Below are 15364 nucleotides of genomic sequence, written 5' to 3' on the forward strand. Positions count from 1 at the left end.
TTTGGCCTGAATCTAGTTCTACATGACACTAAAATCAAGAGGTTTTATCCTGTGCACAGTGCCACAGCCACTCAGCACATTCACATTTGTTACAAGAATAATCTGTTAAAAGCCACATATTATTCTTACAATTATGGGCTATAATTGTAACCCATTAAGCTTTAGCACTTACCCTGGTATAGAAAAATTAAAAACACACACACACACACCATTATTTATTTATTGATTGTTTTTTTTTTTTTTTTTCAATGTTTTGTCAGTTGAAGCCAATTGAAGTCTATCTAATAGTGCCAAGTTACAACAGGCACTTCAAAGCTCTTTATACTGTAAGGTTAAAACCGCACAGTATTAAAGAGAAACCCCCAGCAATCAAATGATCTCCTATGAGTAAGCACTAAGGCGACAGTGGGGAGGATAAACTCACTTTTAACAGAGAGAAACCTCCAGCAGAACCAGACTCATAGGAGCAGCCATCTGCTGCGACTGGCTGGGGGATAGTTGTGATGTCATTATATGTTAAGGATATTGAATTTCATGTGAAAATGTTGCTATAGCAATTGGTGTTTGTTTGCTAAAATTAGTGATTGAACTAATTAGATCTTTTCATGCCGAAGAATATTATAAGTGCAATTGTCAATACATGGAAGAAAAAAATTATAACAATTGCACAACAATGTGCACGTAAGAATCTTCTCAGTGTAGGAATTAGGGATGAAATTCGTCTGTGGGTCTGGGGAAACATACGCCGAGTAATTGCCGAACACATATTGAACAATAAGGTAAACGGTACTCCACAAATAGTAAGGATGAACCTGATGACGAAAAGTACTCCTTGTCCCAGAGACTCAACTGGAGCTCTAATAAATGAATACAAAGCTGAAAGGTTTCTGTAAACTCTGGAAAAAATACTTGCATTGCTCGTTTGTTCATTCTCCTCAGATCTGTTAATAGCTGAAGGTTCTGGAGGGTAAACATTGAATAAATCAGTGCTGTAACTGTCACTAGTTGACGTGTCTTCATCAGAGTTGTTCATTTAAACAGTGGTTGTAGGAACCTCAGCTGTTTCAGAAGGTGACTGTTCATTTCAGTTATATCTACAGAAACACTGTCTGTAGGAACCTGTGTTTCACTGGTGGGAGACTGTTCATCTTCAGAGTTGTTCATATGAACACTGGTTATGGGAACCTCAGCTGTTTCAGAGAGGGGACTGTTCGTTTCTTTCCTCACTTTCAGGTATCAAATTTAATCTTTGTTCCCTTGTTGTGTTTTCAGGTTCAAACAAGAATGCCCAGTCGGGTGTATCATACCGGTCCCTCGAATCTACAAATTGTTTTGATGTGGGTGATTGTTCTTTTTCATCTGTGTTTAGAGAAACACTGGGTGTGGGAACCTCAGCTGTTTCAGAAGTGGGTGGCAGTTCAGTTTCACTAGTGGGGGAGGTAAATGGTGCTCGACCAATATTAAGGATTTGGCCGGTGACATAAGTTACTCCTCAGCTCACAGACTCAACTGGAACCATAATAAAGGAAGAAAGAGCTGAAAGGCTTGTTTGAGCTCGGGAAAAAATTGTTTCTCCTTCCTCTTTTTGAAGACTTCCTCTAACAACATTATCATTGTCCTCAGATCCATCAAATTCACTGCTTGTGGGAACCTCTGTTGTTTCAGAGGTGTCTAGCTGTTCATCACCGCCATCAATAATTGGGAAAACGGGCCCATCATCTTCAAAATAATATTCTGTTCAATCAAAGACATCAGTATCTGAAGGACTTGTATGACTGTACTGGTCTCCTGGGTCGGGATTATCACAGACATCACTACTTGTAGGAACCTCAGTTGTTTCAGAGGTGGGTAACTGTTCATCTCTGGAATCAATAATCGGGAAAACGGGCCCATCATCTTCAAAATAATATTCTGTACAATCAAAGACATCAGTATCTGAAGGAATTGTATGACTGTACTGGTCATTTGGTTGGGGATTTTCGGGAACCTTAGGTGTTTCAGAGGTGGGTAACTGTTCATCTCTGGAATCGAAAATCGGTAAAAGGAACCCATCAGGCTCAACATAACAGCTGTCAAGCTCCTCAAAGCCATCAGTGTCTGAAGAAGTTGTGCGGCTGAATACTGAGCGCCGCATTTCTACAGAGAGTTTGGGTTGGAGATTCGTAGAAGCCTATTGAATCAATAAATTTTGTTAAAATTTGTTTTCAACGCTAGGTGCAGTTGTTGCCTTGCCTAATGATAAAGAACCTATAGTGAAACCTTTAGGCGACTTTTAGAAGGTGCAGTTGGTGCAGTGGTTGTTACCTGAGGAGTATTTAAGCCCTCACATGCCTTTAATCTTACACTTCAAAGGAAAACGTGCTGTGACGTCACAGTAGGCGGTAGGTTAGAACTTTCACGTTCAGATATTGTTGAATGAATCATTCTCTCATTCTAATGTTAATTTTATGCACGACACTAATCTATACCCTATACTTCACAGTTGTAAGGAATCATGGATTACGGTGACTATAATTACACATTTCCTGATGATAATTACACATTTCCTGACATTATTGAGTCTGTGACTCCTGAGATTCAGCCGATCCAGATAGTGGCTCTGGTCATGTACAGCCTTGTGGTCCTGCTGGGTGTGCCTGGAAATGCTGTGGTGGTGTGGGTGACGGGGTTCTGCATGTCCCGCTCTGTCACCTCCCTCTGGTTCCTCAACCTCGCTCTGGCTGATCTTCTGTGCTGCCTCTCCATCCCCTTGCTTATGGTCCCTTTGGTCCACGACGATCACTGGCACTTCGGTCCGCTGGCCTGCATGCTCATCAGAGGCCTGTTTTACCTGGTGATGTACTGCAGCATCCTGCAGCTGGTTGTGATCAGCGTGGATCGTTTGTTGCTGGTCATTAGACCCATCTGGTGTCAGAACCACAGGCGCCCCAAACAGGGTGCTTATGGATGTGTTGCTGTGTGGGTCCTGGCCCTGATAGGCAGTATCCCACAGTTTGTGTACGCCAAGCAGATTGTGGCAGGTGACGAGAAGAGAGAGTGTAGGATGGAGTACACTGTAGACAGTGCCTGGCCTGTCTCTGCTTTTCGCTTCCTGATTGGATTCATTATTCCTTTCCTGGTTATTCTAGTTTGTCACTTGGTGGTTTTCAGCAAGACACAGAGGAGAATGACACGAGGTCGGACTGGATCCAAGAAAACCCTGAGGGTCATCATCGCTGTGGTGCTGAGCTTCTTCTTGTGCTGGATACCTCTGCACATTGTGGTTTTCCTCATGCTGACCACCTCTCGGGTTTCCTCTGCGAGCCCCAAACTTCACCTGGCACATGTTGTAGCGCTCTTCCTGGCTTACTTCAACAGCTGCCTCAACCCTCTGCTCTATGTGTGTCTGGGTCAAAGCTTCAAAGACAGCATGAACCGCTCCCTGCGTAACATCCTCCACTTTATCAGCGAGGATCCGACTACCAAGAAGAGTATCACTAATGTGGACACCAAGAGCACCAGTAATGGCAAGGAGATGACAACAATATGACTGTGCACTGACTGTAATACTTTTGCAATAGAATAATCGTTTCGCAAAAGAATAAGTAATTTCTGCTGACCTTGGCTTGGATATGAGCCCTTATATTTGACAGTAAAATAAATCGCTTGTGTATAAGTAAAAAAGGTCTGTGGATGCAAATACTCTGCCTTTACTTTTTGAGTCAATAAGATTTTTTTTCTGGTTAAGTTGGGTGGTAAGTAAATATGTTTTCAAGAATGTTTTAAGGTTTAAACTTATTTCAAATAATTACAAAACAATGCAGTAACGTCCAGTTGTGCAAGTGTTCTTTTCATTAATCACAAGAGGGCGAAACACTCTTCTGATGCTCAGTTGCTTAACTCTTTCCCCTTTCAAAGCCTACTTGGTTCCCTCTTGAGGATCTTTTATATTTCAGGCCTGTTACCCTTGGGAAGATATTCTGATGGTGGTGTGTTGTGACAATGAGACTGGAGGAGAGGCAAGACTGAAATGGTCTGGACATGTGCAGAGGAGGGACAGTGGATACACTGGACAAAGGATGTGGAATATGGAGTGCCTAGCAGGAAGAGAAGAGGAAGGCCTAGCAAATTCATGGATAAAGGAGGACAAGAGGGCTTGTGTGACAGAAGCGGATGCTTGGAATATGGTGAGATGGTGGTAGACCTCTGCTCCGGTGACCTCTAAAGCAAGCAGCTGAAAGAAGTTGTGTAAAAGACCTAAGCAGTGTTGTCAAATGATCAGACAAAGAGTTCGCAGACTGTGCTAGAAAGACTCTTCTGGGGACCTGTCAGGCATTTAGCAATATGTGAAGTTAATATATACACAGTTTTTTTTTCTTCCTGGTATAACGTAATACACTTCCAGGTTAAATTTACTTTGTGGAACCACCTACTTTGACTTTTACAAGTAAAGCCACAAATGTAATTCACTCAAGTACATCCACAGGGTCTTGACAATTTAGGTGTCACAGTTTAGGTTTTCTTTTGTCGTTTTACAGCAGGGGTGTCAAACTCCAGGCCTTGAGGTTCGGTGTCCTGCAGTTTTTAGATAACACCCTGGGTCTACACACCTGAATCAAATGATTAGTTCATTACTAGGCCTCTGAAGAACTTCAAGACATGTGGAGGAGGCAATTTAGCCATTTAAATCAGCTGTGCTGTATCAAGGACATCAAAAACCTGCAGGACACCGGCCTTTGAGGCCTTGAGTTCGACACCTGTGTTGCATACATTGTACAGGGTCAATCTATGGGGGGTTTATCCATGATTAGATTTAACTAATATATAAAACCTGGTGTGTGGTGGATAAATGCCATTGCTTAAGAGATGTTTTTATCAGTTTTTGTCAAACTTATAAAAACACGAATGAAGACTGTGCGACCAATATCCTGAAATAATGTTTAAAATGGAAACACCATTCAGAGAATAGTTTAAAAAAATGCATGAACAACAACATTTTCTATTGAATTACTGTATATACTTCAGATTGTCTGCACACCTGCTGTTCTATTAGCAATACAAAACTGTATTTTTTTTTTAATTTATAGCTTGGATTAAATTTAAGTGAGGTTGCAAATAAAAGACTTAGATCATTAGAGTAATTTACAAATAATGTATTAACTAAAAAGTCTTAAGGACAAGAAAACAAACTTTTGGTTGGGCAAGAAATGCAATTAAAAGAGACTCACCAGGCCATGAAAGGGTTGTTCTGAGAATATATAGACTGAAAAGATTAAATATGAAGCATATTGCCATGTCAACATCAATAAAAGTAACTGTTATTGGACTTGTGGATGTGATATTGGATTTGTACTATTGTGCACTATTGTATTGCACATTGACAAAGCCTATTCTATTCTATTCTAGATATATCAGAAACACAAAATTAGAAGAAAAAGATCTGTCTTGGGAGGATTTTCAGCTATAACAGCTTCAACAATTATTGAAACACATTTAAAAACTCGAATATAGACTGGAAGACTGTGTGACATCATATTCTCCTCTAACATTGAGAACAAATACAACACATGTATTGACTAGTTATAGCATAGTAACATTTGTTAACTTGAACATTAACACTCAAAAGGGTGTTCAAAGGAGAAACATTTCCCTTATCTGAATCATTGTTACGTTTGATAGTTTTATGTTGTCATGAATATGAGATCTGCTGTAGCACTGTGTCTTACAGTTGGGAACATGTTAAGGTTTAGTCTGGCAGGAGGAAATTGACCTGTCATCAACAACTGAAAGATAACTGAGCTCAATTACACTGTCACATGGCACAGTAGACTAAATAGATGTAATTAAATGTGGAGAATATAGTTCATTTACTTTGGTAACTAAACACACGAGAGTTAACATGTGTGGACGGTGGGATAAATGAATTCTGACAGGATGCTTTTAGAATCTGCTCTACCAATCTAATAAAACTAATGCGGTGTAATACAACAGGCTTGCAATAAATTCTTGCTTTGTGGGAATTGTTATGTTCAGTCACTGAATTTCTTGATGTGTGTGTTGGTCTGGCCACTTTGGTTGATTTGCTTTATTGATTTGATTTGTGAAAATTTGTGATGCTCAGCTATACTGGTTTATACTATTAAGAATTTTTTTACCATTATGTTGATGCTCTAGATTTATGAAAATGTGATATTTAGTAGAGATGGCACGATACCACTTTTTATGTCCGATACTGATATCATAAATTTGGATATCGGCCGATACCGATATGAATCCGATATAGTGTGTTTTTTTAATCAATAAAACAGTTTTTTTAATATCTTGCTGCTTTTTGTATAAGTTCATACTCAAGTTAAACCCCCCCCCCCCCCCAAAAAACCCCCCCCACTAAAGCTATTCTGTTATACCTGTATGCAAAAAATGCACTGCACCCAAAATATTTCATAGTTCAGCAATACTGATCAATCTAATAAACTTAAACCTACTCCATCCTCCCTATTCTGGTATTTTAAAGAGTAAGCACCCTAACTAATAGGGCTCTAAAATTCCCAGCAAAAAAAAACAAAAAAACGAAAAAATAAGGAACCACCCCCCACCTTCCACCTCATGTTGCTTAATCGACGTAATCAACTTTAATTTGATGCAGTGTGAAAAAAAATGCACAGAAATAAATTATTTTTCAAGAATAATTAAATAGATTCAACATCTTTCTTCAACAGAACTGCAGACTGCACAGATGGTACCTTCCCAAAGGAAAAAGTACTATAGCTTGCTAGGGTATATTAGACATAATAGTTACTATATACAGTAATGGACTTCTATTCATTTTACATCAGATTAAAACTTTGGGTGTAAGATTCAGATAATTATTTAATAAAAGCTAGACATTTTAAATGAGAATAAGAAAGAAAAGTATGTCTTTGTGCCCCCTTTTCCCTGTTAATGCCCTATCGGCCCCCCTGGCTAAACTTTGCTAGATCCGCCCCTGCACAGTTACCAGCGTCAGCTACGGCTGGTAACTGTGCAGGGGATCCTGGTCTAGAAAGTAATATTAAATAAATTCTAACAACAGATTATCAAGCTTAAACGTGCTGCTGTTATTCAGCCGCTGGTTTCCTCTTTCTGGTGCAAAGTGGGAGATAAACAAACAAGAGAGACGGACTCGCGACAGAAAAGCCGATCAGCTGATCACTGATCAGTTTCATGATTGAAGTAGCAGCAGGAGATGGAGGGGGAGGGAAGAGGCAGTCGCTCCATATATCGTTTGTTAAGCGTAACGCGGGAATGCTTTACAAACATTCAGAGATGAACTTACACACTTGCTTTACTTCTCTCTGGGATCACTTCCTCGGAGATGAAATGCCGGATTGGTAGCAAGGCTACAAATACACACAGCCACTCCATCACGTGAGCATATTTAATGGATCGGATTACATTTTTTATTTTTCTCCGATATCCGATCCAGTAATTTACGTCAGTATCGGACAGATACCGATATGTAATATCGGATCGGTCCATCTCTAATATTTAGTATGATGACCCCCTATGAGCAACCACTTGACCACAGTGGGAAGGAAAATCTCCCTTTTAACAGGAAGAAACCTGGCAGAACCAGGCTCAGTGAGGGGCAGCCATCTGCCGTGACCAGTTGGGCGTGAGGTGAGAGATCCCCCTAACGCTTATTTACATTGCAAAAGAATTAGGCTTTTCGGGGCTTCCCATTATGCATTGAGGATTTCTTGTTCACTCACGTTTTCCACTCGTTCCTAAATAGAGTATGCCAATAATCTGACTTCTTCAGCCACTGGTCTGTGTCCATTGGTACCTGAGCAAGGAATACGATCTGCATTCCTGCCAGTGATAGAAGGTGAGCACTATGTTGCCTCTATCAAGCCTCACCTTCGCAATTGCCGCCATGTATGAGGTCCACCCGTGCCACTCTGCTCCAAATCGAGGGACAGAATAAACACCTTGGCGACTGTCACAGGATCTCAGCTACACCTTATCAAACAGGTCAGATTTATCAGCAGAAAATATCCCACTGCGAACTGAATCTAAGAAACGTGCATCTAATTATACTGGCTCTTTCACGATTCAATCAATGATTAACCCTTTGTTTGCTCATCTACTCTTGCTCTGTAATATGAAGATCCATAACACTTTTCATTTCTCCCAGCTCAAGCATCTGTGGACAAGCCTGTTGTAGCAAGACTGTAGTTATTGCACATTTTCATTGTAAATAAATTCCCTGTATTGGAGGAACCCTGTGCTTAAGTCCTGTTTTGCCTCCAAGTAAAACTGACAAAAACAGAAATTTCTCATACATTAAGTAATGCTATGGCTGTAACGACTCATTGACAGGATCTGAGAAAACGGCCATGAGACTATTGTATGGGGTACAGTTAAGCTTGAAATTTTCTTTAACTTGATGAATACTTTGATTCATTTATGACATTTGCAAAACATTCCCATCACCGTCATCCATTAACCTGCATGCTAACACTAAATTAAGAAGATCAACTGGGAAACCTTCAGCTATAGCAGACTGGATCATTGTTATAATGTTAAAATGCTGGCTTTGTTTATCTATTAGAATAGTAATGTGTGAAAAGAGAATGTGAATAACAGGAAGCAGCTCAGTGATGCTGGGAGATCTCGGTCAGTGGCTCTAATAGGGTTTCAACTTTTTTGCCCTGAAGACTTAGTGTAGTCATAATGCAAGCACCCACAACCTCCTCAACCAAAATACTTCTACTTTTCTCTCTACTAGGGTCTTATTGTCTTACTATATTTTGTATTGCAAAAAGTATTTGGGCGTTTTTCAACATATTGTTTTTCTGCTGACCTTTATTCAGTTGAGTTCAGAGATGACCTCCTTCACTTCCACCCAGCAGTGCTCCACCCTTCAAATGGCATTACTTCTGAGCACTCAGTGCTGTGAAAATGTTGAGCAAAAACACATTTTCACAAAGCCAGCTTCCTGATATTGCTATATTATGCAATGTGAGTCTTATTTTAACTTTTTTGGAACTTTTTGATGACTTTGTGTTTCATTTCCTGATTTTTATTTTTTTTTCTAATCTTGGTGATGTCACCAGGCTAAACTGGGAAATCATGCCAAAGCTATTTTTCTCCTCCTTGTTTATGGACAACTGTTGTTCTCTTTTCTTCCACCATTGAGAAACTGATCTCTCAGTTGTGGAAGTGAAAGATGCTGATTAACTACGGGGTCTTAATGGCAGCAGTTACCACAAGGTTGCAGTTCACTTTTGAGAGGCACTGTGAAGCATGGCACAAAGGGAGGCAGCAATAGTGGCTTTTTATTACAAGAGCTAGATATCACTAAAAACACTTTAACTGTGCTGTAGCTTCCGAGTAGGTTAATTTGTGAATAACATTCTAATATGAGAAACATGTTATGTTACTGTCAAATTATTGTTATGAGTTTAAGAATAAACTCTTTTTTCCTATAAATGCAGGACTGCATTCATTTTCATGTGTTGAGGTATTTTGTTAAAATATTAACAAAGGCAGAAATAAGCCATTTTAGCTGCCCTGACACATACTCATACACAAACTCCTGACATACACCCCAATAAAATAACAATTAAATAACAATTATTACTAAAATATCTTAAACCATTTAACTGAAATCAAAGGAAGTTTTATTTCTGGACTTAAGGGACACTGAATACAAAGAACTTGGCATTTTAACTACAAAACTCCAAATTGACAGGACACACCGATCACAACAAAGAACAGATGAAAACTAGGGGCTTAAATACACACAGGAGGTAAACGGAGCACATACCTGGGAACACAGGCAAACTAATTCTGACGAATGAGCCCATGCACATGGCACAAAAGCACATGGCACAAGAGACTATCAAAATAAGATCAGAAACAAACAGAGACAGAGACTCAACTTTTACAAACTCGAAGAGTAAACAAACACAGACACGTGATCAGGGCCACAGATGAAGATAACTACATACACTCAACAAAAATATAAACGCAACACCTTTGTTACTGCTCCCATTCCCCATGGGATGGACGTAGAGACCTAAAATTCATTCCAGATACACAATATAACCATCCCTCCCAAACAGTGGTCACAAATCAGTCCAAATGTGTGGTAGTGGGCTCATCTGCTATATTGAGATAATCCATCCCACCTCACAGGTGTGCCACATCAGGATGCTGATCTGACATCATGAGTAGTGCACAGGTGTACCTCAGACTGCCCACAACAAAAGGCCACCCTGGAATGTGCAGTTTTGTCTCACAGCAAAATGCCACAGATGCCACAAGCAATGAGGGAGCGTGCAATTGGCATGCTGACAGCAGGAATGTCAACCAGATCTGTCGCCCGTGCATTGAATGTTCATTTCTCAACCATAAGCCGTCTCCACAGGCGTTTCAGAGAATATGGCAGCACATCCAAACGGCCTCACAACCGCAGACCTCGTGTAACCACACCAGCCCAGGACCTCCACATCCAGCAGGTTCACCTCCAAGATCGTCTGAGACCAGCCACCCAGACAGCTGCTGGAACAATTGGTTTGCACAACCAAACAATTTCTGCACAAACTGTCAGAAACCGTCTCAGGGACGCTCAACTGCATGCCCGTCGTCCTCATCGGGGTCTTGACCTGACTCCAGCTCGTCGCCGTAACAGACTTGTGTGGGCAAATGCTCACATTCGATGGCGTCTGGCACGTTGGAGAGGTGTGCGCTTCACGGATGAATCATGGTTCACATTGTTCAGGGCAGATGGCAGCTGAGAATGTCCCAGTTCTTGCATGGCCAGCATACTCACCGGACATGTCACCCATTGAGCATGTTCGGGATGTGCTTGACCGGCGTATACGACAGCGTGTACCAGTTCCCACGAATATCCAACAACCTCGCACAGCCATTGAAGTGGAGTGGACCAACATTCCACAGGCCACAATTGACAATCTGATAGACTCCATGCGACGATGTGTTGCACTGCATGAGGCAAATGGTGGTCACACCAGATACTGACCGGTTCTGGGTCCCCAGACCCCCAATAGCGCAAAAAACTGCACATTCCAGGGTGGCCTTTTGTTGTGGGCAGTCTGAGGTACACCTGTGCACTACTCATGATGTCAGATCAGCATCCTGATGTGGCACACCTGTGAGGTGGGATGGATTATCTCAATATAGCAGATGAGCCCACTACCACACATTTGGACTGATTTGTGACCACTGTTTGGGAGGGATGGTTATATTGTGTATCTGGAATGAATTTTAGGTCTCTACGTCCATCCCATGGGGAATGGGAGCAGTAACAAAGGTGTTGCGTTTATATTTTTGTTGAGTGTATTACAAACTAAGAAGAAAAATGAAAATATAAACAGATTACGAACTTGGAATGAAACCATAAACTAGACACAGACTAGGTAAACTAACACAAAGATCAAGACTGATTGACTACAGGAGACACTATAGGAAGGAGACAGAGACATGAGACCAAGACAGACTGGAAACGAAAGTGGAATTAACTAGACCAAGGAACTAAGAACTAGAAACATAAATAAATAAGCTTGGAAGCACATGGGAAAATACTGAACACCAAAGGACTAGGCAATGAAGAGCTAAAGCATAATCACATTATAAATCTAGAAACAAATCAAAAACCCACAAAACTGAAGAACTGGGTTCAAAGCCAGGGATCCTAATAGGTATATTTACAAAACTGGGAAAGGTTGTTTGCTTTATTAAGAATGAGACACTTTTGTGCATGTGGAAGTGAAAGAGAGAAGCAAGTATGACTGGTGCCTAAAACATCAGGTTTAATGTAAAGTAACTTTATTGAACCTTATAATAAGTTCTCCCTTTGTTTAAAGCTAGGGATCTGATGATTTCATTGTTTCAGTGGATAACAAGCAACACTATGTAGCCTTTTTTTTTTTTTTTATCAATCAAGCCAAGACATTTGATCATAAATGCCTAAGCCAAAGACTTGTCAATGCAGGGTTGTCTGAAAAGAAAAAAAACAAACAAACAGTTGGATCGATTTAAAATTATTTATGAGGCTGGTCTCAGTGTGTACAGGTAGAAGGAAACACTTCTAGCTTCCTTAATGAAACAAAGGAGTGCCCCTGGATTCTGTTCTAGGGCCACTGTTATTTATTTTATATATGAATAATCATAATATCACTACAGCAAAGTTTAATTTTTATGCTGATGACATGTTCATATACTCCTCTGCACCCACACTTAATCAGGCTCTCTGTCATCTCCAGCCAGCATTCAGTGCAGTACAGCATTAACTGTGATTTAAAACGTTTTAAATGTTGACAAAACTAAACAGATCAAGATGTTCTCAAATTCAAAATCTAAACCACTGAACCTTTCAGGTATTACAACAGTTCAGGGCTTGTAACTCAGTCAGCACAAGTACTTAGGAATTAAAATTGATGACTCGCTCTCTTTTATAACCCACATAAGCAACCAGTGAAAAGAAATGAAATTGAAACTGTTCTTTTTTGTAACTTAGAACAAAGTTAAATCTGTTTGGTGAAAAACATCTACTATCAAACTCAATCAAATTGAATTCAATATTAATAACACGAGAACACAAAAGTTTATTATTGCAAACTAGTCTTTGCATTCAAATAAGTGGGAGGTTATCATGTTTGTGGGATTTGCGCATTTCCCACATTTACTGAAATGGCAGCTAGAGTGCTGCCATGATCTTTTGACCACATCCTTCAAACACATCTGTTGATCTGTATTTTAACCTCAGGCAGATTCATTTCAGGTCTCAGCTCAAAATAACTGAATTCTAATTTGTATATTTTTATATTATTTTCTTACATCGTGCGTACTTGCAGGTGCAAAACACACGAATGAAGTAAATATTACAAATTGTCTCATCACTTCTGTGACCTAATGACCTAGGTCACAGAAGTGACCTAGGTCATTAGGCCTGTGACCTAATTATTTCTTGTGAAATGAATTTTTTGCAATTAAAACTATTTTTTTTTTAGATTCACCAATTTTGTGACTGCAGTTTCACGCCTACAATGAGGACTCTCAACAGAGATCATGTGCAACTGTGTCTGTGTGGGGTGGGGTGAGAGTATAAAGCTGAGAAGCAAACCAGCTCAACAACTTCCTCTCAGTGGTGACAGAGCAACATAACGAGAGGCTGAACATCGGTGAGTTAATACTAAAGTCTAAAATTGATCATTGTTACTACTAAAATTAATTTAAAAGTCAATAAATATTTTTTCTTGATTGAATTATATTATTTCAGTGAGTTATGAAAATGTTTTTTATACTTCACAGTTGTAAGGAATCATGGATTACGGTGACTATAATTACACATTTCCTGATGATAATTACACATTTCCTGACATTATTGAGTCTGTGACTCCTGAGATTCAGCCGATCCAGATAGTGGCTCTGGTCATGTACAGCCTTGTGGTCCTGCTGGGTGTGCCTGGAAATGCTGTGGTGGTGTGGGTGACGGGGTTCTGCATGTCCCGCTCTGTCACCTCCCTCTGGTTCCTCAACCTCGCTCTGGCTGATCTTCTGTGCTGCCTCTCCATCCCCTTGCTTATGGTCCCTCTGGTCCATGACGATCACTGGCACTTCGGTCCACTGGCCTGTATGCTCATCAGAGGCCTGTTTTACCTGGTGATGTACTGCAGCATCCTGCAGCTGGTTGTGATCAGCGTGGATCGTTTGTTGCTGGTCATTAGACCCATCTGGTGTCAGAACCACAGGCGACCCAAACAGGGTGCTTATGGATGTGTTGTTGTGTGGGTCCTGGCCCTGATAGGCAGTATCCCACAGTTTGTGTACGCCAAGCAGATTGTGGCAGGTGACGAGAAGAGAGAGTGTAGGATGGAGTACACTGTAGACAGTGCCTGGCCTGTCTCTGCTTTTCGCTTCCTGATTGGATTCATTATTCCTTTCCTGGTTATTCTAGTTTGTCACTTGGTGGTTTTCAGTAACACACAGAGGAGAATGACACGTAGTCGGACTGGATCCAAGAAAACCCTGAGGGTCGTCATCTCTGTGGTGCTGAGCTTCTTCTTGTGCTGGATACCTCTGCACATCGTGGATTTCCTCATACTGACCACCCCTCGGGGTACTTATGTGAGTCCCAAACTTCACCTGGCACACGTTATAGCGCTCTGCCTGGCTTACTTCAACAGCTGCCTCAACCCTCTGCTCTATGTGTGTCTGGGTCAAAGCTTCAAAGACAGCATGAACCGCTCCCTGCGTAACATCTTCCGCTTCATGGGCGAGGAACCGACCACCAAGAAGAGTGTCACTAATGTGGACACCAAGAGCACCAGTAATGGCAAAGAAATAACAACAATATAACTCTCTTGCATATGGAGGACTGCTGTAACATAAACAGTTCTGTCATGAAGTTTAGCAAAAGACTTTGGCTTGGATTTAAGTCTGTGAACACAAATACACAAAAGTGCATTCATTTTTACAAGTTATGAAGATTTTTTTCCAGTGAATTTGGGTGGTAAGTCAAGTCAAATTTCAAGATTTCAAAAGCAGAACTGATAGTTACACTGTAAGGTTTCTATAAAAATCCATGTCTTACGCAACAAAACACATGAAAGTTCTATTATTGGCTTTTACAGAAGAATTACTTCAGAGCATTATGTATATGATGCATTTTCTGACTTTTTGTCATGTTTTAGTATAGTTTGGTAGCAGAAATAAAATACATAGAGATTTGATTACTTTTTCGCAGTGATTATAGAAAAATGCTGATTACATCTTCTTGTATACATGCTGTTTTCATAGACCACAAGAGGGAGACACACTCTAAATGGCTGACACTCAATTTGCTGTAGAACTCTTTGAAAATAAATCAAAACTATTAATACCAGTTATAACTGCTATTAACAGTTATGATTTTCAGTTATATATCTCTTTTAAGCCCCAGTAAGTTTCAGAGCCATAGGTGCTTAGATTCTATTAATAGCTGGTGGTTGGTCCTTTGCTACATTTTGCTAAATCTAAAATCAGGAATCTTGGAGTAGTTTTTGACTTTTGTTTACACTTTGAATGTTCATCTCAAATGTCTGCTTAAGAAACAAGTGAAGTCCCATTGTGTGACGCTCTGAACTAAATGTGTTTTTCATGCATTTATTTCATTATGTGTGGATTATTAAAATCCATTGTTCACTTCTGAACACTCCAGGTTGTTCTGAACACTGCTGCAAGGCTTCTGACTAAATCTTCCAGGTACTCTCATGTCCCACTGTTGCTGACCCAGCTGCACTGGATAATCATTAAATTCAGTCTCCACTTTAAGATTCAAATTTTGACCACGGACAAGCACCAGCATACATTAGTGAACTTTTACATACATCCTGTA

General features: G+C 40.3%; 2 protein-coding genes across 2 annotated transcripts; both read left to right on the forward strand.

Moving 5' to 3' along the window:
• Positions 1-2494: 2494 nt before the first annotated feature.
• On the forward strand, positions 2495-3529 carry LOC146618680 (C5a anaphylatoxin chemotactic receptor 1-like). Its single transcript, XM_085371300.1, has one exon. It carries the CDS (start codon positions 2495-2497, stop codon positions 3527-3529), a length of 1035 nt encoding a protein of 344 aa, XP_085227426.1.
• A 9612-nt stretch (positions 3530-13141) lies between these two features.
• LOC146618681 (C5a anaphylatoxin chemotactic receptor 1-like) lies at positions 13142-14357 on the forward strand. The gene is made up of 2 exons (XM_085371241.1): positions 13142-13169; positions 13300-14357. The coding sequence occupies exon 2, from the start codon at positions 13312-13314 to the stop codon at positions 14344-14346; it is 1035 nt and encodes a 344-aa protein (XP_085227367.1). The 5' UTR covers positions 13142-13169; positions 13300-13311; the 3' UTR covers positions 14347-14357.
• Positions 14358-15364: the final 1007 nt, after the last annotated feature.

The sequence above is a fragment of the Diplotaxodon limnothrissa genome, linkage group LG14 (assembly GCF_057381915.1).
Source record: "Diplotaxodon limnothrissa isolate DT_005_m linkage group LG14, D_limnothrissa_male_GT1.1, whole genome shotgun sequence".
NCBI classification, from domain to species: Eukaryota; Metazoa; Chordata; class Actinopteri; order Cichliformes; family Cichlidae; genus Diplotaxodon; species Diplotaxodon limnothrissa.

What these genes read in the sequence shown, in the direction of transcription:
- LOC146618680 (XM_085371300.1), top strand. Translation starts at nt 2,495, where the DNA reads ATGGATTACGGTGACTATAATTACACATTTCCTGATGATAATTACACA.
- LOC146618681 (XM_085371241.1), top strand. Translation starts at nt 13,312, where the DNA reads ATGGATTACGGTGACTATAATTACACATTTCCTGATGATAATTACACA.